We start from the raw sequence: 27,549 nt of genomic DNA, 5'->3' as shown, positions 1-27,549 counted from the left end.
GACAGGGTCTCACTATGTTCAGCCCAGGCTGTCCTTGAACTCCTGGGCTCAAGCAATCCTCCTACTTCACTTCAGTCTCCCAAGTAGCTAGAACTACAGGCATGCTACCTCATTGAGTTGAGCATCGCTTCATGTGCTATTTGTCATTGGTTGTTTGGTGAAGCATCTGTTGACATCTTTTGCTTTTTCTTTCACTTGGGTTGTTTATCCATATGGAGTACTGAGAGTTCTTTATATATTCTGGATATAAGTCTGTTATGTGATTTTCAAATATTTTCTCCCAATCTGTGGCTTGTCTTTTCATTCTAACAGTATCTTTTGAAGAGCAAAAGTTTTTAATTTTGATGAAGTACAATTTATCCATTTTTTATTTTATGAATTGTGATTTTGGTGCTGTACTAAGAATTATTTTCATAACCCAAAGTCACAAAGATTTTTTTCCATGTTTTCTTCTGGAAATCTTATGCTTTTAGGTTTTACATTTAGATCTATACAATATTCCATTTGAATTAATTCAAGTATATGGTGTGAGGCATGGATCAAAGTTTTGTTTTGTTTTGTTTTGCATAAGGAAAGTCAATTATTCCAGAATTATTTGTTGGGAAAGACTATTCCTTCTCCACTGAATTGCCTTTGCATTTTTGTCTTTAGCTGACCACATGGGGTGGGTTCACTTCTGAACTCTCCAGTCTCTCCCATTGATCTATTTGCCTGTATTGACACCAATGCCACACCATCCTAAATATGGTAGCTTTATAATAAGCCTTAGTTGGAGGTGCAAGTGCTCAGCTTTATCTTCTTTTGAAAGGTTGTTTTGGCTATTCTGTCTCCTTTGTATTTCCATATGAATTTTAGGGTTGTCAACTTTTGCCAAAAAAAAAAAAAAAAAAAAAAGCCTGCTGGAATTTTGATTGGGATTATGTAGAATCCATGTAGTAATTTGGAAAGAATTAGCATCTTAATAATACTTCTGGTTCATGAACATAGTATATCTCTTTATTTATTTAGGCCTTTAATTTCTCTGAGCAAAGTTTTATGGTTTTTAATTGTACAGGTCTTGCACATCTTTTGTCAGATTAATCCTCAAGTATTTTATGTTTTGTGATGCCATTGTAAATTGGTTTGTTTTGTAACTTTAATTTGTAATTGTTCATTGGTAATATATATAGCTATAACTGATCTTTGTAGATTGATCTTCTAAAAGATTAATCTTCTAGATTGATCTTGCTAAACTCACTTTAGTAGTTATGGTTTTTTCACAGATTTCATCAGTTTTCCTACCTAGATGATCTTGTCATCTGAGAAGAAAAACAGTTTTGCTTGTTTTCAATTGTATGTCCTATATGTATTTCTTTTTCTTGTGTTTTTTAACCAGCCAGAACCTCCAGTATAACGTTGAATGAAAACAATGAAACAGGATGATTCTGCCTCATTCCCAAGCATTCAGTATCTATTGTTAAGTGTGATTTGAGCTGTAGGATTTTCACAGATGCCCTTCATCTTCTAAAATAGAAAAGGAGTTCTCTCCTATTCCTAATTTGTTGAGAGGTTTTTTGTTGTTTGTTTTTATCAAGAACAGATGTTGGATTTTCTCAAATGCTTTTTCTGCTTTCTTTGACATAATCACATGGTTTTCCTGTTTAGCCTGTTAATGTGATAAATCACATTGATTGATGTTCAGATGTTCGGCCAGCCTTGCAGTCCTGGGGCAAACTGTACACGGTCATGAGGTATTATCCTTTGGATTTACCGTTGGCTTTGATTTGCTAAACTTCAGTAGGATTTTGCATCTGTCTGAGAGGACTGTCAGGCAGCTGTCTTCTTGTCATGCCTGTTTCTGGTGCAGGAGCATGGCTGTCTAGGATGAGTTGGGGAGTGCTCCACCTCTTCAGGTTTCTGGAAGAGCTTGTGTAGAACTGGCATTATTTCTGCCTGAAATGTGAGGTAGACTTCACCAGGGAAGCCATCTGGGCCTGGAGTTTTCTTTGTGGGAAGATTTTTGACTACAAAATCAATGTCTTTCTAGCAGACTGTCTGTTGAATTATCATCTTATTCCGTGAATGGAGTTTCTTTGCTGCAGTATCGAGTAATCCGTCGACCCTGGTCCATCCTCCTGATGTCCCCTCAGAGGCGCTGACTCGTTATCAGGCCCTCAATGATCTGACCTGGCCCTCACCACAGCCCTGCCCCTGCAATCGGCTTCCCTTGTCCCTGCCAAACCAGGGGACCTGCCTCTGGACCCCGCGTGCCCTCCTGCTCCTGTCCCTGTCTGCCCTTCGGGCTAGCATCGCTCTATACTGTGGCCTCCCTCCCTGTCCCTTTGGCATGGAGCCACCATCGTTCAGCTGCCTGGACGAAGCTGTAGGGAGCTTTGTCAGCTGGGTCTCACTGAGTCCCACAGCTGCCTTCGAGGTGGGAGTCTCCATGTCTGTGGCATTCCTGTTCGTTTCATGGCTGGACCATCCCTTCCAACCCAACTCTCCGGCCGCCTGCAGGACCCATCCCAAGGTTCAGCCTGTGCCTCTCAGGTGCGGCAGCATGGCATCCTCCCAGCCCCTCATGCCGCATCCCAGAGCACCTGGATGTGACTGAGGATCCTGGTTGGGGGACGTGCTGGCTCTAGGCTAAGTGGAAAGGAGGTGGCTCTGAGGACTGGAAGGCAGCAAGGCCTGGGAGGATGTGCCGGCGCCTGGCTCATTTGGACACTCACGTCCCTGACTCTCCCTGCAACTGCTGCCCTGCAGCCTGGCCACCTCTGCTCCCCACCCCAGCTCCTTGGCCCAGTGCAGCCCCATGGACTGGCAGGTGGCTCTCCAGCCTCAGCCTCCCAAGGCACAGATGCTGGGGCCCACCCAGGCAGGGTTCATGTCCTCCACCAGGCGTGTGGGGAGTGGGATGGGCATCGGCAGGTGTGGGGGGCTGCCATTCTTGGGGAGCTCCAGGAGAAGGAGCTGGGCAGAGTCCAGGCCTATAGTGCTGCTCCTTGAGGTGCGGCTCTCAGTTCCTGCTCTCCCGACCCTGGGGCCCCCAGTGCTGTCCCTCAGGACGCTTCTCAGTGAGGGACACAGCAGTGTCTGAGGCGGGGGGTGAGGGGACCTAAGGCCACTTCTGGACCTACTCCCTGCTCCTGGCAGCATCACGGAGCCCATCAAGGGGTGGAAGCGGGGGCTTTGGCTGGAGTGGAGCCTACTCAGTAAGCATTAGCCCTTCCTCAGGGAGCCTGGAAAGGGAGGGAGCCTCCCCCTGAGCCTGAGGAGGTGAGAGGGTGCTAGCTTCCTGCTCCCCAGTGGCTCCAGGAAGCATCCTCGAGGGGTTGTTTTCCTCCACCCCGTGGGACCAGGAAAATTCCAGGGGGAACAGCCCCTTCTCGAAAGCCAAGCATCTCCTCCCACTTTCACTGAGCCGAAAGCAAGAGGAAGTGGTTTCAAGCGCCGGGTTACTGCAGCCGGAGACCCGGAGACCAGGAGACCTGGAGGCGGTCCTCAGCCGACTGCACCCGCCTCTCTGAGACTCACCAGTTGTGGCGGCTTCTGTTCAGAGAGCTTTTTAAAGCAGCGAAAGCGCCCGCAAGGTGCGAGACGCGAAGGGCGACAGGAGCTCCTCCTGCTCGTGTGCTGGGGGCAGGAGCACACGTGCAGGCACTCTTCTCACTAATCTGCCTTTCCTCGTTTTTTAGGGTGCACATGTATTGCTTCCGTAATTACAAAGAAAAACAAAGAATAGCTTCCCAGACCATAATAATAGTGGGATCTTTTCAAGAACTGGGCCATGTCTAGGCCTGGGCCTCACTGTGTCCCCAGAGCCCAGATCTTGGCCAGGCAGGGCTGGGCCAGGAGGGATCAGCTTATGGCCCCCACCCCTCCCCACTGCTGCTTGGCTTGTGCTTGGACTTAATAGGGGAAGCAGGGGGCCGGGTGAGCACCCCAAGGCGATGCCCAGCCCCTGGCCCAGCCCTGGTGTGGCCCCTGTCCCACAGCAGGAGAGGGGTGAGGCTGGCCCAGAGGAGCCGACTTCTTGAAGGACCTGGTGAGCCGTGGGTGTCAGCAGCTGCTCTGGGGCCAGGGGAAAGGTGTGGTCGTGCCCAGCTCTGCTGCACCTACCCATGGCCCCCGGTTTTTGGAGACATCTCCTGGGGGCCATCAGTGAGCAGCGTGGCATCTTCACGAGAGGACAAAGCTGGAGAGGGCTGACAGACAGGAGCTGTCAGGGTAGCTACGGGATCCATGGAGGGGTCACCATGACGACTGGGAAAGTAGCCCGTGGGGCCTGCAACCTGCGTGTCTCAGCAGGCACGGTTGCACCTGATCCTCTGAAGCCCATTCTATAGCTGAGGAGACCCCACCTCCTCGGAGGAGGCAGGCAGGCTTGTGGTCACACACCTTCCAGGTGGGATGGGCCCGGGGACTGCTGGGCCATCCCCATATGGGCTGCTCTCTCTGGGCTCCGGTTGCCAGCATGGGCGGCCTTGCCCCCTGAGCACATCTTGCAACAATGGGTCCCCCGGGGCAGAGCCTGGGGGCCCAGCCACTGGGGAGTGGCTCCGACGGGGCCTGCCACCACGCTGCTGGCTGAGGCCTGGCTGTCTGTCAGTTGCTGGACTGGGCTGGCCTCCGTGAGGACAGCGGCTCCCTGGGCCTGTCCACGGTCTGTCTGTGTCTGCCCTCCCCCTTAGCCTCTGTAGAACGTCCCTGGGATGAGGAGCGCTGACCACAGCCTGGCTGTCACCCATGGGTGATGAGGATCGGGGCGCTCAGGGGAACTCAGGTTCTCCGAGTTCTTCTGGACACCACCATCGTGACTGACCAGAGGCATCTCCAGGAACTCCCCCAGGTCCACAAGTGTCCTGGGGCATGATGCACAGGCCCCCGCAGGCTGTGGTCAGCTGTGTCACCACAGGGACCCTGGACATCACCACCTCTGCCGTCTGGGCAGGAACTTAGCCTCCCAGCACCTCAGTTTACTTGTCTGTAAAAGGCGAGGCCAGGTGCTGTGGCTCACACCTGTAATCCCATTACTTTGGGACCCGAGGCAGGAGGATCACCCTGGGGGTGACGGGGCTGCCGACAGTGTGGGGCGGTACCTGGCTTGATGCCTACCCCCTGCCTGACCCTCCAGAGGGCTGGCCTCTTTGATGACAGCAGGTGGCAGGAGGCCGTGGCCCTGAGGTCTGGCCCAGCAGCTTCAGCCTCTGTCACACACCACCCCCTCACTTTGAGGAGGCTGTGCTCCAGCCCATGTTACACGGCCCAGGGCCACACCCAGGACCTGAGCGCCTACTTACCCCACCCCTGCATCGTATGTGCCGAGGGGCACCCTTCTTCGAAGGACGCTGTGTGGGCAGTATCGTGCTCCTGTTTTAGATTATTAATTTAATTTAATTATTGAGGCAGGGTCTTACTGTCGCCCAGGCTGGAGTGCAGTGGTACCACCCTGTCTTGCTGCAACCTCTGCCTCCCAGGTTAAAGCCATTCTCATGCCTCAGCCACTAGACTAGCTGGGATCACAGGCACCTGCCACCCCCACAGCTAATTTTTGTATTTTTAGAAGAGACTAGGTTTTGCCATGTTGGCCAGGCTGGTCTCGAATTCTTGGCCTCAAGTGATCCTCCCACCTGGGCCTCCCAAAGTGTTGGGATTACAGGCATGAGCCACCATGCCTGGTCTTAGCACTCCTATTTTATTAATTTAATTTAATTTAATTTAATTTTTGAGGCAGGGTCTCACTCTGCCACCCAGGCTGGAGTGCAGTGGTGCAGTCATGGCTCACTGCAGCCTAGGATTCCTGGGCTCAAGTGATCCTCCTGAGTAGCTGGGAACACAGGGTCGTGCTACCATGCCCAGCTATCTTTTCTTTAATTTTTAGTAGAGACAGGGTCTCACTGTGCTGCCCAGGCTGATCTCAAACTCTTGGCCTCAAATGATCCTCCTGCCTTGGCCTCCCAAAGTACTGGGATTAAAGGCGTGAGCCACTGCGCCCAGCCTCACTTTCCTGTTTTAGAGACAAGTAAACTGAGGCCCTGGAAGGTTAAGTTCCCTGCCCACATGGCAGAGGTGGTGATGCCCAAGGGCCTTCAGCTCACACTGGCTAACCTGTGACTCCCCAGCCCAGCTCGAGGACACCCTCCCCAAGGCAGGACCTCCCTTTGGAGCAGCAGCCACGTGCCCAGGTCCCCTCGGGGGTCTCCTCCTATTGCCAGCCCACAGCCTCCACTGTGGCCCCAGCACCCAGCCCGGGGCCCGATGTTCCCCCACTGTGTAGCAGGCGCTCACCTGGCCCACCCCCTCACTGTGCAGGTCAGGACTTGCCCTCATTAGAGATGGGGTCCCTGTTCTAGTCTCACCTGTTGGTTTTCCTGGGAGCCAGCTCTGGGGCCACAAGGGGGCCTAGGAGATGGAGGCCCTGTACCCAGTGATTATGGCTGGGAGGTGATGCAGGTCCTTGGGCCTTCGTGGACTCAGGGATGGGTAGGGCCATATCGCTGCTCAGGTCAGGCCACCTCCTCCAGGAAGTCCTCCCTGCTGTATGGTGATTGTGCCTTGCTGTCATTGTGGGCTTCTGATCACAGGCCAGTTGCTTCTGCCTTCCTAGGCCCGCTACACCTTGATAGGGCCCGGCCAGACAGGAGTGGGGGTGGGGGGAGTGTGAAAAACATAAAGGAATTCGTGTTCCTAACTGAATCCCAAGAGACATCAAGGCAATGCTGCTGAATTAGAGGAGACGGGAAAATAGCTAATTTTCAGAGCATTCACGCATCCATATCCGGTGTCTCCTTATGTTCAGTACTTTGGAACCAAACTGCGGGTCCTACAGTGATTCCCCCTGCCCCCTCAGAGTGCCCCCCTCGCCCTGCAGCCCCCACCGCTGTAGCACAGCGGTGTCCACATCACAAAAGGCACTGGGAGGGTGGGGGCAGGGAGGAGCTGTCTCCCTTCCAGAGACCTAAAGAGATCCCAAGGGCGCCTGGGACGCCCCTTCCTTCCCTTAGCTCCAGACGTCCTGGAGATCTGTGATGTGTGCCGGCCTCTGCACAGGGAACTCCAGCCACAGCCACCTCCTGTCAGTCACCACAGAGAAAGGAAGATTTGTGGAAGGAATACAGCAAATCAACGCCTCCTCCTCCTCGCAAAGCACTGTCCCTGGATGTTGAAAGAGTGACTGCAAACTTAGAGGCCCTTCAGGGACTTAAGCCAGGATTCGTTCAGCCCGTCCTACGGCCGCTGCACGTGAGGCCTGAGGCCCGAGGCCCTTGCTGCCTCTGTGCCGCATCCACACCGCTGAGAGGATCTCACTTGTCTGACCCGTCAGTGGCTATCTTACTGTCCTGGTCTGTGGCTCAGGGAGCAAAGCTCTGGACCACACAACCTGCCCAGGGTCGCCCAGTGGGTGAGAAATGCTCTTAGGATCAGACGACAGAGTCCACCTGTAGATGCCTGTCTGGGGCTGCTGGAACAGAACCCCCAGGAGCTGGGAGGCTTAAAACCATGGGGATTTGCTGGTCTCCAGTTCTGGAGGCAGGCATCTGAGATGAGGGCGCTGACGGAGTGGCACTGCAGCCCAAGGTTCTAGGGGACGATCCTCCTGCTGCTTCTAGTTTCTGGTGGCTCCTGGCACTTCCTTGCCTTGTGGCGGGGTCACTCCAAGCTCGGCCTCCATCTTCTCTTGGCTCCTCCTTGTGTCTGTCTCTTATAAGGACACTTACCGGAGTTGGTGCCCATCCAGATAGTCCAGGATGGTCGCATCTCAAGATCCTTAACTTCATGACATCTGCAAAGAACTTTCTTCTAAAAAAGGTCACTGTCACAGATTCACATTTGGGGGGGCCCATTCAGCCCACCATGACATCTGAATCCTGTGCCTCCAGCCCCTCACCCTTCCTGTCACCCCCCACCCTGTCTTCAGGACACAGCAGAGAGCAGGGGCTGGAGAGTCAGCAGCCCAGGGCTGAGCTCCTTCCCTAATCCCACCTGGCATAGGTGAACCGGAGACCGCATTTGCTCCACCAAGAGCCCACGTCTCAGCTTTGCATCAGCTAGCTAGGCTGTGCATAAGCAATTCTGAGTAAGGGTCCTGCAGCGTCCATGGGTCAGATGCCTGTCTCAGCACGACTGGGTTCTCTGCTCAGGGTCTCCCCAGGGTGAAATCCAGGTGCCATGGACTGCGCTCTCGTCTGGAATGGCTGAGGTTTATTTCATCACTTCTTGTTGATTGAGAAGAGACTGAGATGCGGTGGTGGCCGGTGTGGAGCTTAGCACTTGACATCCTCCATGCCTGATGCCCCCCCCTCCCCTGGCAAAGGGCAGGCCTCGGGGCTGACCTCTGACCTGACCTCTGACCTGCTGCTTTTTTGGCATCCTTCTGCTGAGGTCTCTTAGGTCTCATTAGCAGGAAGCAGGGCTGGCCTGGGGGCCGGGAGGGAGGAACTGAGGGGTGAGGACTGTGCAGCCCACCCTGAGAGAGCGAGTAAGTCAGTGCCCACCTAGGGCTGTCCTCTCCCCGCTGCTCTGGCCCCTGACCCCATGCTCCCCACGGGGACCGAAGTCCTGCAGCAGCAAATCTCAGGCCACTGTCCCTGCACCCCCTAGAGTGCCTGCATGGAGCAGGTTTGGAGATGGGTGGGGGAGCAGTGACTGGGCCAGAGTGTCTGGAAGGACCCCTGGGCCTGTACCCACACCCTGGGACCAGAGGAGCATGGACGTTGGAGGGTGATCCAAGAGAATGCGCCGAGACCAGATGACACGTCCAGGAGAGAGGCCTGCAGACCAAGCTAGTGCCTGCCTGTGGGGACCACAGGGACAGCAGCCTGGGCAGACCCCGGCCAGCTGACCAGGGCGGGGCAGCACTGAGATCCCGGCTTTGATTTCCCTCCCTCCCCGCTGAGCTGTTTCCGGGATGGGCGCCTGCCCTCCTGGCCCGGGCCAGCCCTCCTTCCTGTCCCTCGGTTCTGTCCCTCGTTCTGGCCTGCAGTGGCAGCGGCCCTTCTGAGGATGCCCTGGTCACAGAGCAGCGTTTGTCTCCTTCTCAGTCCTAGCCTGTGCTCAACCCAGGGGCTATGGAGCTGCAGTCAGGAGCTGTGGTGAGAAGACCAACTTCCTTGGGAACACGAGTCACACAGGAAAAGCATGAGAGAATGACTTTGCAAGGGGCTGGAGAGGAAAGGAAGCAGGAAGATTCCAGCCTATTCAGAGTAAATTGGCTTACTTGCTGCTGGAAGTTACTAGGGCTGACACCAGTGCACAGGCCTCACAGCCATGGGGTCGGCGCCATGTGGGGTCAGCGCCATGCGTTAGTTCCCCCGGCTGCTGTGACGAAGCACTGTGAGCCAGGTGGGTTAAATCACGGGGGCATTTGTTGTCTTGCAGTCCTGGAGGCCAGAAGTCGAGATCAAGGTGTCAGCCGGGCTGGTTCCTCCTAGCGCCGTAAGTGAGACTCTGTCCCAGGCTGCCTTCCAGCCTCGGGTGGTTTGCTGGCCATCTTGGGTGTTCCTTGGCTTACAGAAGCATCACTCCAGCCCCCGCCTTCAGTCCATGTGGGGTTCTGCCCATGTGTGGGCCTGCACCCAAATTTTCCCCATGGGTAAGGATACCAGTCAAGTTGGCTTAGGGTCTACCCTACTCCTGTATGACCTTATCTTTTTTTTTTTTTTTTTTTTTTTTTTTTTTTTTTTTTTTGAGACGGAGTCTCGCTCTGTCGCCCAGGCTGGAGTGCAGTGGCCAGATCTCAGCTCACTACAAGCTCCGCCTCCCGGGTTTACGCCATTCTCCTGCCTCAGCCTCCCGAGTAGCTGGGACTACAGGCGCCCGCCACCTCGCCCGGCTGGTTTTTTGTACTTTTTAGTAGAGACGGGGTTTCACCGGGTTAGCCAGGATGGTCTCGATCTCCTGACCTCGTGATCCGCCCGTCTCGGCCTCCCAAAGTGCTGGGATTACAGGCTTGAGCCACCGCGCCCGGCCGTATGACCTTATCTTAACTTTAGTTACACCTGCAATGACTCTATTTCCAAATAAGGTCACATTTTAAGGTACTGGGGTTTAGGACTTCAACATATGAGCTTGGTGGGGGGCCCCAGTTCAACCCCAAACAGTTCACTCGCACCTCCCTGCTAAATCCTTGCCATGCTAGACTCTGAGGGCACCTGCCAAGAAGCAGGGTCTGCCTGCTGCTGGTTCCACTGTGGCCTGAGCCGAGCTGCTGTGACTTTGGCAGACAGTTCCAGAGCTGATTCCTGGAAGGGTGTCTCAGCCCTCCCTGATTCCAGGACTCACAAAGGAAGTCAAAGCCAGGCCTTATGCATTGCAGACTCAGTCCCCTGGAGGTCTTTGTGGGGCACCATAAGAGGAGACGAGATGTCCCAGCAGGCTCCAACTCCTTTGGGGAACCAGAGGCATCCAGGACTGTGGGATTGTCCTGGGCTGGTGGCCAGTGTGACCAGGCAGCCAGTCTTTCACCTCTGACTCCTGGGAGGCTGTGCTCACCCCATCTCGGAATCCTGTTACTGAGGTCCTCTCCATCTCATTGGTGAAATCTCCACCAAAATGCTTCCTCTGCAAGCTGGGCTGTCCACCACTGTGCCCCATCGCGCGCTCCTCCTCCCCATCATGGTCTTCAAAGCCCCAGGCCAGGCATGGTGGCTTATACTTGTAATCTCAGTACTTTGGGAGGCTGAGGTTGGAGGATCGCGTGGGGCCCGGAGCTTGAGGTTACAGTGAGCCATGGTCATGCCACTGTGCTCCAGCCTGGGCAACACGGCCTTTATCACGATGGGAAATGGTCTCATTTCTGAACACTCGTTTCCAGGCTGGCTGACTCCCTCCACTGCATACACGCGTGAATCAGGTATTAGGTGGCCAGGTCCTCCACAGCGAGCCTGAGCTGTCGATTGATGTCAATGAATGTGGATGCTGGGACTCTAAGAAAGAGAGCACCTGTGCTCTGTTCCTCAAACTCTTTTTCCCTCAAGTGTAGCCTACAGGAATTGCGATCTGTGGAGCATCCTCTGGGGGCACTGACCAACAGGCCAAGGTCCGAACTGCCTGGCACACTCACAAGGCCCTCCCAGTGAGCCTCCACCTAGCCTCGACCGCTGCCTGGCCTCTCCCAGCATCACCGGGGGTTCCCTACAGTCTGTGGGAACTTCCCACCTCTCAGCCTTCATTCAAGCTGTGCTCATGCTGCACCTTCCAGGAACCCTCCCTGGCACTCCAGACTCTCTCCAGCCTGAGTGAGGAGTCTCCCCTCTGACCTCCCACAACAACATCCTTGATGGTTCCTCCGTTACACTTTCCATGTGTGTGATAATTAACTGTTCACCTATTGATCTCTGCCATCAAATCATGAGCTCCTAAGGGCTGAACTGTGCGATTCCTGGATCATAGTTGGTGCTTAGTCCATGTTTGTAGAGCAGGTGGATGGATGGATGGATGGTGGTGGTTAGATGGATGGGTGGATGGATGGTTGGATGGATGGATGGATGGATGGATGGCAGGCAAATGAATAAGTGGATGGGTGGATGGATGGATGGATGGGTGGATGGATGGATGGATGATAAATGGATGGGTGGGTGGGTAAATGGGTGGGTGGATGAGTGGAAGATTGGATGGGTAAACAAATTGGTGGGTGGATGGGTGGGTACATGGGTGGATAGATGGATGGATGATTAGATGGGTGGGTGGATGGATGGATGGATGGATGGATGCATGCATGCACGCATGCATGCATGGATTGGTGGATGAATGGATGGGTAGATGGATGGATAGGTAAATGTATGGATGGGTAAATGTATGGATGGGTAAATGGATGTGTGAGTTGGTGGGTGGGTGGATGGATGGATGGATGGATGGATGGATGGATGGATGGGTGGATGGGTAGATGGGTGAGTGGATGAGTGGAAGATTGGATGGGTAGATGAATTGATGGGTGGACGGGTGGGTACATGAGTGGACAGATGGATGAATGATTAGATAGGTGGATGGATAGGTGGGTGGGTAGGTGGGTGGATGGATGGATGTGGATGGATGGATGCATGGATTGGTGTATGAATGGATGGGTGGATGGATGGATAGGTAAAGGTATGGATGGATAAATGGATGAGTGAGTGATGGATGGATGGATGGATGGATGGATGGATAGATAGATGGATGGATGACTTTTACAAGCAGCAGCCAGCTGACCGTTTGTGTCAGGGCCCAAGGTGGCTCATTAGTATGTGATTGTGCAAATGTCCAAGCTGCCAATTTTCCCACATCCAAGCACAATGAAACCTTGCCTCTGGAGCCTACCAGTCACTCTTGTTGTTCTTTGTTTTTCTCTTTTTTATTCATTTATTTTTCTTTAGAGACAGAGTCTTGCTATGTTACCCAGGCTAGCCTTGAATTCCTGGGCTCAAGGGATCCTCCCGCCTCTGCCTCCCCGTAGCTGGGACTATACTCTGTTTTTCTCTTCATTAGCCTTTGCAAATGGTGTCAAGAGTTCAAAAATTAACCTATCTGATGTCACAATGAGAAACATCCTGTGATGCTATTAGTTTTTCCAAAGCTGACCTTCTCTTCTTTCACAGACTCCTAGAGGTTCAAGGTGGCAAAGTCCTGTCTTTCTGTTTGCATACACACTTGCTAAATTCTTTTCTGCATCAGATTCATTTGGGCTTTGCTATGGTCTTTCTTTTCCATAGTAATTGGAATTAAAATTATAAGTTCAGTAAACTTCCCTGTTCTGCTCTATCCAATTGCTGAATTCAGGAGTGTTCCACGTTCCCAACATCTCAGAGCTCCCCTCACCGCTTTTCCCACCCCAGTGATGACATCAGCCATTTACCCTCCCTGTGTCCTGTTCAAGAGGAGCACGTTGGAAACTTGGCCCCTGCCCTGTGGCCTAACTGTGACACAGCTGAAGACACAGGCTGGTCAGCCTTTGGTATCGACGTGATCGTTCAGAATTGCACTGCCTTTCTTTACCAGAGAATGACATTTCACAGTAGTTCCAACCGAAGTGGGGCTGTTGCAGGGAGTTTGTGCTGCCTTCTGTAAGAGAGTGGCAGGAAGCAACACTCAGGCAGCCGGTGCGGGAGTGTCTAGCAGCTGCGGAAGGTGGCTGGACTTTTAGACACCCGGGTGAACGTGCTGAAGTGACGTTGATCCACTGACTTGAGAATGTCAGTGGCAAGGGTTCACACTCTGTGGTGAGACACAGGAAGCTGTTGGCAGGGTAGGTGCCCCTCACTCCTCCAGCCTCTGTCTTTCTGTGTCTTGAACTGTGGCCGTATCTCACCCGTACTGTTCCCTTCCTCACCACAGGGATGGACCTGCTGGGCACCAGCTCACTTCTCAGCTCTGTCTTGTTAATGTGTGCGGCTCCCCCAGTAGACTTGGCTTTCAGGGGACACATAGCGTCTGATCTACCCCTGGGGTCCTCCTCATGACCCTACCCTTTCTGTTCAGCAACTGGCCACAGGGAATCAACACCCTTCCAAAGGCAGTGTTCCTGGGCCACTGGCATCCAAGCTGTGCCCCTGCTGTGGCTTGAATGTGGCCCTAAAGCTCATGTGCTGGTAACTTGATCCCCCCTGCAACAGCGTTGAGAGGTGGTACTTTTAAGAGGTGACTCGGTCATGAAGGCTTTGCCCTCCTGAGCAGATTGATGTTATTGCAGGAGTGGGTTTGTTATTGCCGCAGTGGGGTCCTTATAAAGGGTGAGCATGGCCCCCTTCCCCTCTCTCTTGCCCATGCGATGCCTTCCTCCATGCGGTGACACAGCAAGAAGGCCCTCGTCAGATGGGGCCCCTCCACCTTGGGCTTCCCAGCCTCCAGACCGTGAGCCAAAAACATGTCTGTTCATTCTAAATTACCTAGACTGTGGTACTCTATAGCAGCAGGAAGCAAAGGAAGACACCCATCCACACGGCCTCAGGAATGGCTGACCCAGAAGGACCCAGGCTCACGCTCTCGGTGAAATCCTGGGTTCTACCTCCCCACTCTGCTCTCTTGTATCCCCTTGGGCCTTCCAAGCCCAGCCGCTTCCCTTGGGCAGTGCCTCATTGGTTTTTCTGCCTGCGACATCTCCGTACGGGGCTCCTTGGCTCTCCCTGTCCAGCCATTCCCCCTCCCGCGCCACCAGAGCTTCCAGCCCACCAGGGCAGGGAGGCAGGAGAGGGCCTTTCCTGTGGTAAGTGAAGGACGTCGGGGGGTGAGATGGCAGTGGGTGATCTGACCCACCCATGAGCAATCGGCCAGCCTTGGCCTGGCCTCGGTCTCAACCTGCTGGAAGAGGCCATTGTTCTTACGCCTCACTCAACCCTCTATTGAATGTCAGGGCCCTTCCCCTGATTTCTCACCTCCGGGGGCGCTTCAGCAGCAGGAGGCTTGTCCAGACAGCCTTCCCAGCTTCGGGGCGCGGTTCCAGGGGCTGGAGCTGTGGGACCGAATGCTTCCCGAGGGCTTCTCCTTTCACAGGGAAACAGGTTCCTCGCCACAGGCAGGGCCCGAGGGTGCCATCTGCTGCCAGCAGGCACTTTCCTCTCTTCTTGAAATGGCATCTCTTCTGATCACAAAAGCAATACTTGATCCAAGAAGAGACTTTAGAAAATAATAATGTGCCTGGAATCTTACTACTCAAGTAACTGTAAGATTAATGCCTTACCTGGAGTATCTTCCCCAGTGAGTCATTTATATACAAAGGATGTCTCCAAGTTTTATTTTTATTATTTTAGTTATTTATTTTAGGAGACAGGGTCTTGCTCGTTGCCCTGGCTGGAGTGGAGTGCAGTGGTGTCATCATAGCTCACTGTACCCTTGAACTCCTGGGCTCAAGTGATCCTCCCACCTCAGCCTCCAGAGTAGCTGGGACTACAGGTGCACACCATCATGCCTGGCTGATTTTTGTATTTTTTGTAGAGACAGGGGTCTTGTCATGTTGCCCAGACTGGTCTTGAACTCCTGGCCTCAAGCAATCCTCCCACCTTAGCCTCCCAATAAGTGTTGGGATCATAGGCATGAGCCACTACACCTGGCCTCTAATTTTTTTTTTTTTCTTTTTTTGAGACAAAGTCTTGTTCTGTCGCCCAGGCTGGAGTGCAGTGGCATGATCTCTGCTCTCTGCAAGCTCCGCCTCCCAGGATCACGCCATTCTCCTGCCTCAGCCTCCCGAGTAGCTGGGATTACAAGCGCCCGCCACCACACCCGGGTAATTTTTTTTTTTTTTTTTTTTTTTGTATTTTTAGTAGAGATGGGGTTTCACCATGTTGGCCAGGATGGTCTCGATCTTCTGACCTCGTGATCCGCCCGCCTCGGCCTCCCAAAGTGCTGGGATTACAGGCGTGAGCCACCGCGCCCGGCCTCTAATTTTTTAAATGCTACATTTTTCGTTTCATATTTTAACATTTCCAGTGAACTATCCTTCTGCAGATTCTTTCACCATATGGATATGACCTAATGTATTGAGTCAACCCACTGTCGATGGACAGCGAAACAGAAACAGCTTATGAGCTATTTCTTGCATATGAGTTTGCTGGGTGATTACAAGAAAAACATTCTCTTCTGTTGTTTGATGTACAGCTCAGTAATCTTTGGTACATCCACGAGGCTGTACAGCCAATATCACTGTCTAATTCAAAACATTTCCATCACCCCATAAAGAAAACCCCTCCCCGTTAGCAGTCACCCTGTTCCCCTCCCGTTTCAGCTGTTGCTGACCACAGATCTGCCTTCTGCCCCTATGTGGCATTTCTGCCCCTATGCCTATTCTAGACATTTCATGTGAATGGAATCAATCATACAGTATGTGATTTTTTTTTTTTTTTTTTTTTTTTTTTTTTTTTGAGTCAGAGTCTCGCTCTGTCGCCCAGGCTGGAGTGCAGTGACTTGATCTCGGCTCACTGCAAGCTCCACCTCCCGGGTTCACACCATTCTTCTGCCTCAGCCTCCCGAGTAGCTGGGACTACAGGTGCCCACCACCACACCCGGCTAATTTTTTGTATTTTTAGTAGAGACGGGGTTTCACCATGTTAGCTAGGATGGTCTCCATCTCCTGACCTCGTGATCCGCCCACCTCGGCCTCCCAAAGTGCTAGGATTACAGGCGTGAGCCCCTGCGCCCGGCCGTAGTATGTGATCTTTTGTGACTGGCTTCTTTCAGTCAACACGATGGGTGTGTTTTTGTTTTTGTTCTTTTAGATGGAATCTCTCTCTGTTGTCAGCCTAGAGTGCAATGGCGCGATCTCAGCGCACTGCAACCTCCGCCTCCCGGGTTCAAGCAATTCTCCTGCTCAGCCTCCCGGGTAGCTGGGATTACAGGCATGTGCCACCACGCCCAGCTAATTTTTGTATTTTCAGTAGAGACGGGGTTTCGCCATGTTGGCCAGGCTGGTCTCAAACTCCTGATGTCAAGTGATCCGCCCGCCTCAGCCTCCCACAGGGCTGGGATGATGCCATGGTGTTTTCAATGCTTATCCACATGGAAGCATGTGTAATGCTGCGTTGCTTTCTATGGCTGAAACTTATTCCGTTATATAGATAGACCACATTTTGTCTGTCCGTTCAACTGTTTTCTGAAGTGGCTGTGTCATTTTATATTCCCACAAGGAAGAGATGAGGATTCCAGTTCCTTTACGTCCTCACCTTCCTCACCACAACTTCATATTTTCTGGGTTTTTTTTTTTTTTGGCAGGGGGACATTCTCATCATCCTAATAAATCAAATGGTATTTAGTTGTAATTTTTTTGGCACATCCTGACTGACAGGGATGTTGGGCATCTGTTAATGTGTTTATTAGCTGTTTGTATATCTTCTTTGGAAAAATGTCTGTTCAAATCTATTTTCCATTTGTTCAGTACTTTGTTTTTTTTTTTTTTTTGTCTTTTTGTTGTTGGATTGTAAGAGTTCTTTCTATATTGCAGATACAATGTCCTTATCAGACCCATGATTTGCAAAAATTATTCTGTGGGTTTTCTCTTCACTTTCTTGGTGGTGTCCTATGCAGCAGAAAGCCTTCAATTTGATGAAGTCCAGTTATCTGTTTTCTCTTTTGTTGCCCATGCTTTAGGTGCCCATGCTTTGTGGCCTAGCCCAACGCCACAAATATTTACTCCAATGTTTTCTTTTAAGAATTTTAAGCCTGGGCGTCATGGCTCACGCCTGTAATCCCACACTTTGGGAGGCCGAGGTGGCTGGATCGTGTGAGCCCAGGAGTTCAAGACCAGCCTGGGTGACATGGTGAAACCCCTTCTCCACTAAAAATGCAAAAATTAGCCGGGTGCATGCCTGTGGTCCCAGCTACTCGGAAGGCTGAGATGGGAGGCTTGCTTGAGCCCAGGGAAGTTGAAGCTGCAGTGAGCCATGACTGTGCCACTACACTCCAGCATGGGTGACAGAGTGAGACACCATCTCAAAAAAAGAAAAAGAAAAAAAAAAGAGAACCTTAGAGTTTTAGCTCTGACATCTACATATTTGATTCATTTTGAGTGAATTTTTGTATGTGGTATAAGGTCAGAGTTCAGCTTCATCCTTTTGCATGTGTGTCTCCAGTTTTCCGGCAGCATTCGTTGAAAAGACTATCCTTTCCTTGTTGGGTGGTCTTGGCGCCCTTGCTGAGAATCCACTGCCCACAAGCGTATGGGGTTCTTTGTGGACTCTCGGTCTCGTTGGTCTGTATGTCGGTCCCATGCTGGTGCCGTACAGCCTTGATTCCTGCTCTCTCGTGCCACATTGCAGACCACAAGGGTGAGTCCTCCAACTTGTTTTTTTTCTTTTGGCTCTTCTGGGTCCCTTGAGTCATTTCCATATTAATTTTAGGATCAGGTTGTCAATTTCTGCAAGAAAAAAAGGCAGCCGACACTTCCGTATAGATTGCGTTGAATCTGTGGATTGATTTGGGGAGTGCTGTCTTCCGATCTGCGAACACGAGATGTCTTCCCATTTATGTAGGTCTTCTAATATTTTTCAACAATGTTTTGTTGTTTTCCGTGTATGATTCTTGTACTTCTTTTGTTAAATTTAGTCTAAGCATTTTAATCTTTTTTATGCTGTTGTAAAGGACTAAGGATTGTTTTCTTAATTTCACTTTCACTTTATTGCTACCATATCTAAACACAAGTGGTCTTTAAACAAAGCCTTTATTTATATATAACATACATACCACAAAATTCACCTTTCTAAAGCACATAGCTCAGTAGTTGTGGGTAATAACACCCCCGAGCCTTCTGCGTCGGGCGCCATGCCAATCCGGCCTTCTGCCACGTACGTGCCGCCTCCGTTCCCTTTCCTCTGCTCTCTCCCTGCCCCAATTCTTTTTTTTTCATGTTTTTAATTTTTTGTAAAATATATGTAGCATAAAGTTTACTATTTAGCCTTTCCTAAGCATACAATTTCATGGCATTGAACACACTCGGTGCTGTGCAACCGTCACCATCATCATCTCCGGAATGTCCTCATCTTCCCAAACTGAAACTGTTTCCCCATCACTCGCTCCCCCCTACTCCCCAACCTCTGCCCACCCTGGCACCCACCATTCTACTTCCTGTCTGTATGAACGTGATGGCTCTCAGGACCTCGTGTCAGGGACTCACGCAGGACTCATCCTTTGGTAGCTGGGTTATTTCACTCAGCATGATCTTGCCAACATTCATCCATGCTGTAGCCTAGATCCGAATTTCCTTCCTTTTTAAGGCTGAATAATATTCTGTTGTATGGATGGACCACATTTGGTTTACCCACGCCTCTGCCAACAGACACCTGGGTTGCTGCCATCTCTTGGCTGTTATGAACGTGGGTGTGCAAGTATCTGAGTTCCAAATTTCAGTTCCTTTGGGTAAGGCTCTGATGAGGCTGGGGGTACTGAGTGGAAGCTGACATCCTGGACAGTGAAGGCCCCTCCCTTACTCAGCTCCCAGGGCAGAGGGCAGCAAGGCCCACACCCCCAAGCTGAAGGTAGGGGCTTCGTCTGTGGAACCTGGACCACCTGGGAGGGGAGAGCCATGGAGCATTGTTGGGGTCCCAGCAGAGGGTTCCGTCCCATGGACCCAGGCCCCCCAAGCCTCCCACTGTGCCCCCACGTTCCGGTCAATATTCAGCTTGTTAGCACATCCCCATGAGGGAGGGGGCCCCGAGCAGCTCCGGGGACTCTTCCAGCCTCCTCCCCGCATCTGCCGCAGCTCGCTACCCTGAATTCTCACGTGTGTCATGACTCTGTGCTTCTGCAGGGTTTACGTCACGAGGCTGTGTCCCTAAATTAGATACCAGGCAGTTCTGCGTGTTTCCCACGGTGTGTGAAAGCACTCACGCCATGCGGGATTCGCGCACGTTGGCGGGGCCGTGGCTGGCTGGCCTCCGCCTCCGTGGCCTCTGCCGGTGAATGACTAGATCACAATGGGTCTTCCATTCCGTTGCCGGCGATCCTGTCCTGCGTTTCACTGGAAACCCCAGCACTGCGTCTAAGACCGTGCATCTCTGCAGACAGACTCAGACGCACGTTTCCAGTGTGTGCCAGCAACAGAGGCCACCGGGCTCCGGAGTGTAGACAGCCCTGGTTTTACTGAAATGGTGCGAACATTTTTTCTGAAGTGCCTGCACCAGCTGACACTCCCACCCGCAAGGTGAAGGCTCCTGTTGTTCCACCCACACTCTTCTTATTTTTGCGCAGGTCACATTTGGGGCAAGGCTCGGCATGAGACACGGCCAGATAAATGAGCCAAGCCCTCCAAAAGAGGCTGCGCAGGATGCCAATGGCAACCGAAAAAAATTATCCGAATATTTCTAGGTAGAGAAAAGATTTTGCATCCCTGAAACAACAGTTAACAGCAGTAAATTTAAAACTTGATAGCAGGAATTTAAAAGTCAAGAGCAAAATTAGAAGAACGAGTTGGGGGAAATTTCCCAGAAAATGGGACAAAAAGATATGATAGGAGATAAATTATTTTAAAATGAGAGGGTCAGTGGGTGCACCCCTAGAGTTGGGCGAGGTGAACCCCCTAAGTTAGTACAGGCCCAGCTGTGAATGATTTATAGGGTCACCATGGAACCCCTGAACGGCAAATCTGGTAAAAGCTGAGGACGCAGCTGCTGGGAAGATGGAGACGGGAAGTGTAGGTGGGGGCGGGGGATCCTGTATTCGTTTCTTGAGGCTGCTGTCACCACAGACTGGCCTGAGCCCTAGAAACTGTCTCACAGTTGGAGGCCAGAAGTGCAAACTCTGGCAGAGCCTCCCTCCATCCGCAGGCTCCAGGGCAGGCTCCTCCCACCTCTCCCAGCTTCTGGGGACTCCAGGTGTTCCTTGGGTTGGGACCGCGTCTCCGGTCTCGGCCTCTGTGGTCACATGGGCTCTCCTGCCCTCTGTGTCTGTGTCCTCTTCTGCCTCTTATAAAGACTCTTGTCATTGGACTTATGGCCCATCCGGATCATTCAGGACAATCTCTTCATCTCCAGATGCTTCACTTAATTACTCCTGCTGAGACCCCTTTTCCAAAGGAGGTCATGTTCACAGGTTTCAGAGGCTAGGGTGAGAAGAGATATTTGTGGGGGTTGCCTGACACTCAGGCCATTAGAAAAGGTGTGAAAGGTGAGTTGACGTTTCCATAGGGGAAGCCGGTTGATATTAAGCCAGGAGTGCAGCCTCCGTGGGTGAGTCGCCACCAGCTGTCAATTCCAGGAGGCCCAGCAGAAATCAAAGACCCAGAACAGGCCTGGGACTGGCTCAGAGCCCTGTTGCACCACCTGGCGTATGTGGTGAGCGTGTTACACTGAGGACGTTTTAGGTGAAGTTATAGGGAAGTTGTGTATCTGGGCAACAGATACACGCCTGTGGGGTGGGTGTCTGCGAGGACACAGACTTTTGTCTTGACCAGTGACCTTCAGGCTCCACAGCCCCTCACCGTGCCCCACCCCACATGCTGGTGTCTCCTTCTCCATGCAGCAGCTCCGCGGCTGGGTCCTGCTCCTCAGACAAGACGGGGCCAGAGGTGGCCCCAGCAGCCACGCATGTCGCTCCACAGGCCACAAGAGAGAAGATCCGGTCCAGGTTCCACGGCAGCCACGACCTCATCCACCGCCTGTTCGTCTGCATTTCAGGTGCCGTGTCGGGGCCTGGGACCGGTGTATGGCTTGAGGACACATGGGCTGCACTTTAGGGGAGGTCAGGCGGGGCGTGCACAGCCTCCCCCTCACTTTCCTGTGAACGGCAGCCCACTCTGCCCCTAAGGAGCAAGCACTCCTGTTCATGGAGAAGGCTGGACTGACCCCACACAGGCAGGAGGAGGAGGGGATCTGCAGGTGAGGGTGGGAGGCATTTTCCTCCAGGGAGTGGTGGCGGGGGCAGTGGGGTGAGGGGCAGAAGAGCCAGGCACTAGGCACCACCTCTGGACAGGGTCCACCCTGGGCTCCCAACCACGTAGGCTGCTTGGGGGCTGTGCCTGCGGGAGGAGGACATGCTTTGCAGGTAGACACATCTGGATGCCTGAGTGGCTGTGACAGTCACAAGCACTGGCCTGGGGGTGGGCACAGTGCAGGGGCTCTGTAAGTGTCCCTTAGTGCATGGCCCGGCCAGCTTAGTGGTGATGGCTGTGACCTGTGCATAAAAGGCGTGAATGTCAGTGGCAGACCAACTGTGGCAGGGCTGTCTGTCTGGTCCTCTCCCTTCCCCTGCTCTCTTTTGACTCCCGAGTTTTTATTCTTGTCAAGGGAATCCTGCCCCAAGGGGGTGGGCCGCCTCCTTCCCTGGCTGATCTGAGAACACACTGGCCTGGGCTGTGAGCTCTGGCTGGGTCCGCCCAGCCTGCAGCACCAACCTCCACAGTTCCTTCCATCCGTCCTTCTGTTGCTGTTACTGTGGTCTTCCTCCCTCAGGTGTGGCTGACCAGCTACAGACGAACTATGCCAGTGACCTGAGAAGTATTCTTAAAACACTGTTTGAGGTCATGGCCACCAAGCCTGAAACAGACGACAAGGAAAAGTTGAGGAAGGGTGAGTGCCCACTCAGGACGGGCTCTGAGGCCTGCACTGGTGGCCATGTCCCTGCCCACAGGGAGGGGGTGCTCAGAAATCTATACCTTCTGGCCCTGGGCAAGTAATCATTGAGCCCAGGGTCCCATGACCTCCGCACTCCAAATGTGCCAGGCTGCCCTGCCTGCTTGGGAAGCCAAGGGGCACAGCAGCAGGCCCAGGAAGTGCCCAGATGGGCTGCCTGCCCAGGAAGACACTCCACCCCTGCAAATGAGCAGATGGGCAAGGGCCCCTGGCTCGTGCCCACAGCCCTGGCTACTGTCCCCTGCACGTGTGGCAGCAAGGTGACTTCACTTCTGGCTCTGATGGAGGCTGGGAGAGCCCAAACCCTCCCTCTTGAGGATGAGACTCAGCTGTGGTGCCGCGTCACTTCTACCGAATGCTGCCTCTCAGAGCAGCTCGAGGCAGCCCTCCCCGAACCCACCTCCCTATGGGGGTGGAAAGGAGTCCACTGCTGCCCATGAGCTGCTGAGGTGTCACACACGCTGACACAGCACAAGCACACAGGCGGCTCTCACAGTCACATTCACACACAGGCACGTGCACACACATGTGCACACATGTACTCATGCATACCCACACCATGCACACACACGTACACCCATGTGCACATACGCTTCCACTCACACGTGCACACATGTACTCATGCATACCCACACCCATGCACACACATACCCACATGCACACACGCACACATGTGCACATATGCTCCCACCCACACGTGCACACATGTACTCATGCACACACCCACACACACACAGGCACAGATGTGCACACATGCTCCCACTCACATGTACTCATGCATACCCATGCCCATGCACACACACCCATGCACACCCACGCACACATGTGCACATGCGCTCCCACTCACACGTGCACACGTACTCATGTATACCCACACCCATGCACACACACCCACACACACGCACACATGGGCACATATGCTCCCACCCACACGTGCACACATGTACTCATGTATACACCCACACACGCACAGATGTGCACATACGCTCCCCCTCACATGTGCACATGTACTCATGCATACCCACGCCCATGCACACACACCCATGCACACCCACGCACACATGTGCACATACGCTCCCACTCACACAGTGCACACATTATCTAGGAGGGAGAAGGCGTCAGGGCAGGGACTGGTTAGGCACAGGGAGGGATCCAGGGCAGGAAAGGGGGCTAAGCCCCTGCTCGCCATGCCCGGTGCTCTGGTGCTGAGCGGAGGCACTTTTCCAGCAGAGCCGCCCCTCACCACAGGGGCTTCTGCTCGTGGGTGTCCGGGCACATGGGGCAGCCCGCCTGGTCCTGGAGCCCTGGCCCAGCAGGGCATACCCTTGCCAGCAGGGAGGAGCCCGTGTGCCAAGCCAGCTCTGCCTTGCAGCATCCACACCGCCAGGCTGCATTCTACCAGGGAGGTTGGCAGGGCTGCCTTCTGGAAATCATGATTCAGAGACGGCAGGTGACGCCCTGTTTTGCACACAGAGGTTGTGAGCTGGAGTCCTGGCCACACATGTGCCATGCAGGGGCCCCAGGGCTGGATGCCCCTATCAGGGGCAGCAGCCACAGGCTTCTGGGCCCCCATGCTATGCAAAGGAGAGGCCCCTGCTCAGGAAGACCCCCAGCCAGGATCAGCGCCCACCCTGCTGTGGTGCCACCTGCCATGAGACTGCCAGTGGGCTTGGGGAGCTGCCCCACTGCTGGAAGCCCCCAGCTGTGCCGAGCAGGTGCAGGTGACCCGGCATCGATTCCCCGCCTCCCTCACCACACCCCGACGACCCCTCCTTCTCCACCAGTCACCCAGACTCTGCGGAGTGCGGCCTTGGAGGACTGTGCCCTGTGCCAGGAGACCCTGTCATCCTCTGAACTGGCAGCCAAGACCCGCGACGGGGACTTCGAAGGTGTGTGGGAGACTCTGGGCCAGGACACTGCACTAGACACCAGTGAGGGCTGTAGGAGCCAGGGGAGCCTTCCTCCTGGGGGAGGGGCTGCAGGCCACCCGGTCTGGGCATGTGGGAGCTGGGAGACCACCCCTGGGAGGCTGGCTGGAGGCCAGGCAGCTTGGCAGTCTGGGAAGGAGGGCCCAGGGCGGGTTGAGGGTCCCGGCCCAGCCCACCTGCCCCTGCCATTGCTGATGTGACGCTGCTGTTGTTGTGACAGACCCCCCGGAGTGGGTGCCAGATGAGGCCTGTGGCTTCTGCATGGCGTGCAAAGCGCCCTTCACCGTCATCCGCCGGAAGCACCACTGCCGCAGCTGTGGGAAGGTGGGTGCGGCCGCACGCACGGAGGGTCCCCCAGCATCCAAGGGCTTCCACGGACACAGCCTGAGGTCTGGAAGTCAAGACCGATGCCCAAGGCGGCCGGCGAGGCTTGTGGGGTCTTGTGCAGAGGCTCCTGGAGGTCCTGGGCCCTGCTCTGACTCTAGGCATTTGACCACGGGGACCTGGATGGTGCCCATGTCCAGTCCCAGCTGCTGCAGAGCCAGCCACAGGGAGGGGACAGTGAGTGTGAACAGGAGGCTGCAGCAGCCTTGGTGCAGGATGTGGGCCCCTCATAGAGCCCAGCCTCCTGAAAGTCACAACCCCTGGCACCCAGGGCTGGGCAGTCCCCACCCACCAACGCGGCCTGAGCTGGGTGGGCAGGTGTGTGGGAGGGTGAGGAGTCAGCGTGGGTGGGGCTGGCCTGCTGCAGACCCTCACTGCCCCAACCCCATTCCAGATCTTCTGCTCGCGCTGCTCCTCGCACTCAGCACCACTGCCCCGCTACGGGCAGGTGAAGCCAGTCCGAGTGTGCACCCACTGCTACATGTTCCACGTCACGCCCTTCTACAGCGACAAGGCCGGCCTGTGACGTGGCGCCAGGGGCAGCCCCAACCCACCCGGGCCAGGAACCCCCAGGAAGGTGGGGCCACGCTGCAGGCGATCTCACTGAGTCTCATGAGGCTGCTGCCCCTGCTGCTGCAGGGCCGCCCAGACCTCTAGAACATCCAGAGCCTCTGTCTCGCCCATCCTGGCCTCCCCGCAGGGACCCCGGGCCAGCTGCAGGGGCCAACAGGAGGTCAGCTTTGCCCAGCAGGGGACCCGGAGGAGCCTGGTAGCTGCCTCAGGGCAGGGTGCCTGGCGGAGAAGGGCTGGGCCCTCCCACTGGTCCCTCGGAGCTCCGCTGGGGCTGTGGGAATCGGGGTGGGTGACAGAGCTGTACAAGAGTGAGGCCACTCTGCCGCCTCTGCTGTTGTGGTGAATCTGGAAGCCAGAGCAAGGGCCACTCCACAGCCTCTGCGGCACAGCAGGGCTCCCCATGTGCCTCCCAAACCCAAAATGCAGGCTGCCCATTCTCCCCAACAGCTGCCCACCTCGTTCCCCAGCCCTCACCCCTCACCATCCTTCCTCAGGACTTGACAACATGCATCTCATTTCTTCTTGGAGTGGGGAGATGCGGGAAGCTGACCTAGTGGTCCTCTAAGCGGGCAGGGTGCTCCTGGTGTCTGCTCACCACTGTCCCCCTGCTGATGGCGTGGGGGTCTGACCAGGCACTGACACCGCAGGCAGACGTTGCTCGGGGCCTTGGGCCGGGCTTACCAGTCAGCCAGGACGCCTGGGGCCGCCAGCTCGGCCACCACTTCCCCTTCCCTCTGCACCCTCTGGAACCCTGGCCCAATTCCTCAGACCCCAAAGTGGCCTGGGACCCAAGCTGCCGCAGCTGAGTGGCCCCAGCAGACACCTCCTCAGGCTTAAATCTCAGGCTTCACATTGCAATGACGATTGCAGTTTTATTTTTGGAGATGACACACCTACTGCTTCTTTTCTAGGATAAAATCTAATTACTATTTACCGGTGGAGTACACATGCATGGAAACGGCTTCTGTCGGGGGGAGAGTATATAATGGAAGAAATATTATGTACTGAGATTATATTTATTTTCTAAATGCTGTAATTTGAAGCCATTTCCATAAATCTATTTAAGGATTGCACACGCTCTCCTTTCTTCCGTGAATGCGGATCTTTTTTCTCTGTCTGGAAAGCGATGGTGTTGGTGCTAATATGCATTCTCCTCTAAGAAGCTGGAGGCTCCTGGACTCCTAGGACAATTGAAGGGCGGGACTTGGCTCCTGCCAGCCTCAGGAGCGGTGGCCACCCCCTGCTTCCTGCAGGCTCCTTCCCACCTTCCAGGGCTCTGCCCCCGCGATGCCCGTCCCCACCTGCCCATCTACCTGCCCAGCTCCTCTTCTCGCAGGCGTCTTCAGCTCAGCCCCCTGGCCTGTGGGGGGCAGGGTTAGTGCTCGTGGCCACCCCGACTTGGGGCCTGCCCCACCTGGTGGCCCTGGTTGCAGGGCTGTGCTACTCACACCCAGAGCGGCTGCCTTCTGGAGTGTCCTGGAGAGAACTCGGAAGGATGGCCGCAGCCCGGGTTGCCTCGACAATGGGCCTGTGCCCACGGGCCTCGGGTACCCTGTCCTTTGGAGGTGGGCACTGGTGGGTGGGCAGATACTAGGGGTGCTTTCTTTCTGCCAAGGGAGAAAGTGTTTTGGAATGTGGGGCCCCGTCTGAGCAGTGCTGAGTTATTTGGGAGCAGAGGAGAAGGGACACTGGGGGACTCTGAGATGGACTGCCTGCCCCCACACCCACCCCAGTGGACAGCTGTGCTGCACGAAGCTGCACTGCATCCCTTGGCTCCTCACAGACACCCGTGGTGGCCGCCTTCTGGGCTAAGGCAAGGGGGTCCTCCTCGTCCGCCAGGTCAGCAGTGGCAGAGGGAGCAGACACCAGAAGAAGGGTCCTCCCCTCAGAGGTCTGGATGTGGCCTGTGTCCCTGGCAGCCCTCCAGGCCAGCCTTGGCCTGCCTTGTGCAGCAGAGCTGCCCTGCAGGAAAGCCTGGGGCTGCAGGATCCCCCCAAAAAGGGTGACCAACTGTCTTGTTCCCCCAGGAATGAGAGGTTTCCTGGGCTGCGGGACTTTCCATACTAAAGGCAGGACATGTGGTCACCACCCACCCATGGGGCTATTCCCACCCCAAGGGCAGAGCCAGGACCTGGGGGTGAGAGGGGCTGGGCCAAGGCAGAACCAGCTCTGGAAGGCTCTAGAAGGGAAGACTTGTCACCCACCCACAGATGGGGCTGGGGACTGCAGTCTCTGGGTTGGAAGCAGGAGAGTGCCATGGGATCTGGCTGTGGGGTCATCCCCTGTGAGCCTCAGTTTCCCCACCATCACCATCACTGCTGTTGTTTCCTGAGCAGGGCTGTCTCCTCTCCCCACAACAGCCCTTCGAGGGAGCAGCATCGCCGTGTTGTAGATGGGGAAACTGAGGCTCAATACGGTCTGTAAGTGATAGAACTGGGTTGTGGGCATGTAGGAGGGTCTCCAAGAGGCAGACACAGAAGTTCCTGTGATGGGAGGTGCTCCAGGAAGCACTGGCCATGGCCGATGGTGCCTGGATGGTGTCTGGAGACCATTTCCAGGGAAGGCTGCTGCGGAGGCAGGGACGTCCCCACCCCTGAGCACCCGGGTTCCTAGTCCCAGCAGCTGGAGAAAGGCTGGGGCTGCCTGGGCCAGGCCTCCCT

General features: G+C 54.4%; 1 protein-coding gene across 4 annotated transcripts in view; it reads left to right on the top strand.

Annotated features, from left to right (window-relative positions):
- The window catches only part of ZFYVE28 (zinc finger FYVE-type containing 28), a 153,622-nt gene extending 127,660 nt beyond the window's left edge, over positions 1 to 25,962 (top strand). For 3 of the 4 annotated variants that reach the window (XM_065544677.1, XM_045393152.2, XM_045393151.2), the window contains 5 exons: positions 20,896 to 21,050; positions 21,825 to 21,941; positions 23,789 to 23,893; positions 24,153 to 24,256; positions 24,711 to 25,962. In XM_065544677.1, coding sequence (XP_065400749.1) covers positions 20,896 to 21,050; positions 21,825 to 21,941; positions 23,789 to 23,893; positions 24,153 to 24,256; positions 24,711 to 24,842 — 613 coding nt within the window. In that variant the 3' untranslated portion in view covers positions 24,843 to 25,962. Of the gene's footprint in view, positions 1 to 20,895; positions 21,252 to 21,824; positions 21,942 to 23,788; positions 23,894 to 24,152; positions 24,257 to 24,710 lie in introns of those variants that run through there. The other variant, XM_065544678.2, reaches the window with a different exon arrangement.
- The last annotated feature ends 1,587 nt before the right edge of the window (positions 25,963 to 27,549 follow it).

This window comes from Macaca fascicularis, chromosome 5 (genome assembly GCF_037993035.2).
Source record: "Macaca fascicularis isolate 582-1 chromosome 5, T2T-MFA8v1.1".
Classification (NCBI taxonomy): Eukaryota; Metazoa; Chordata; class Mammalia; order Primates; family Cercopithecidae; genus Macaca; species Macaca fascicularis.
The sequence above is the reverse complement of the archived record's forward strand: the minus strand, read 5'-3'. Positions and strand labels throughout refer to the sequence as shown.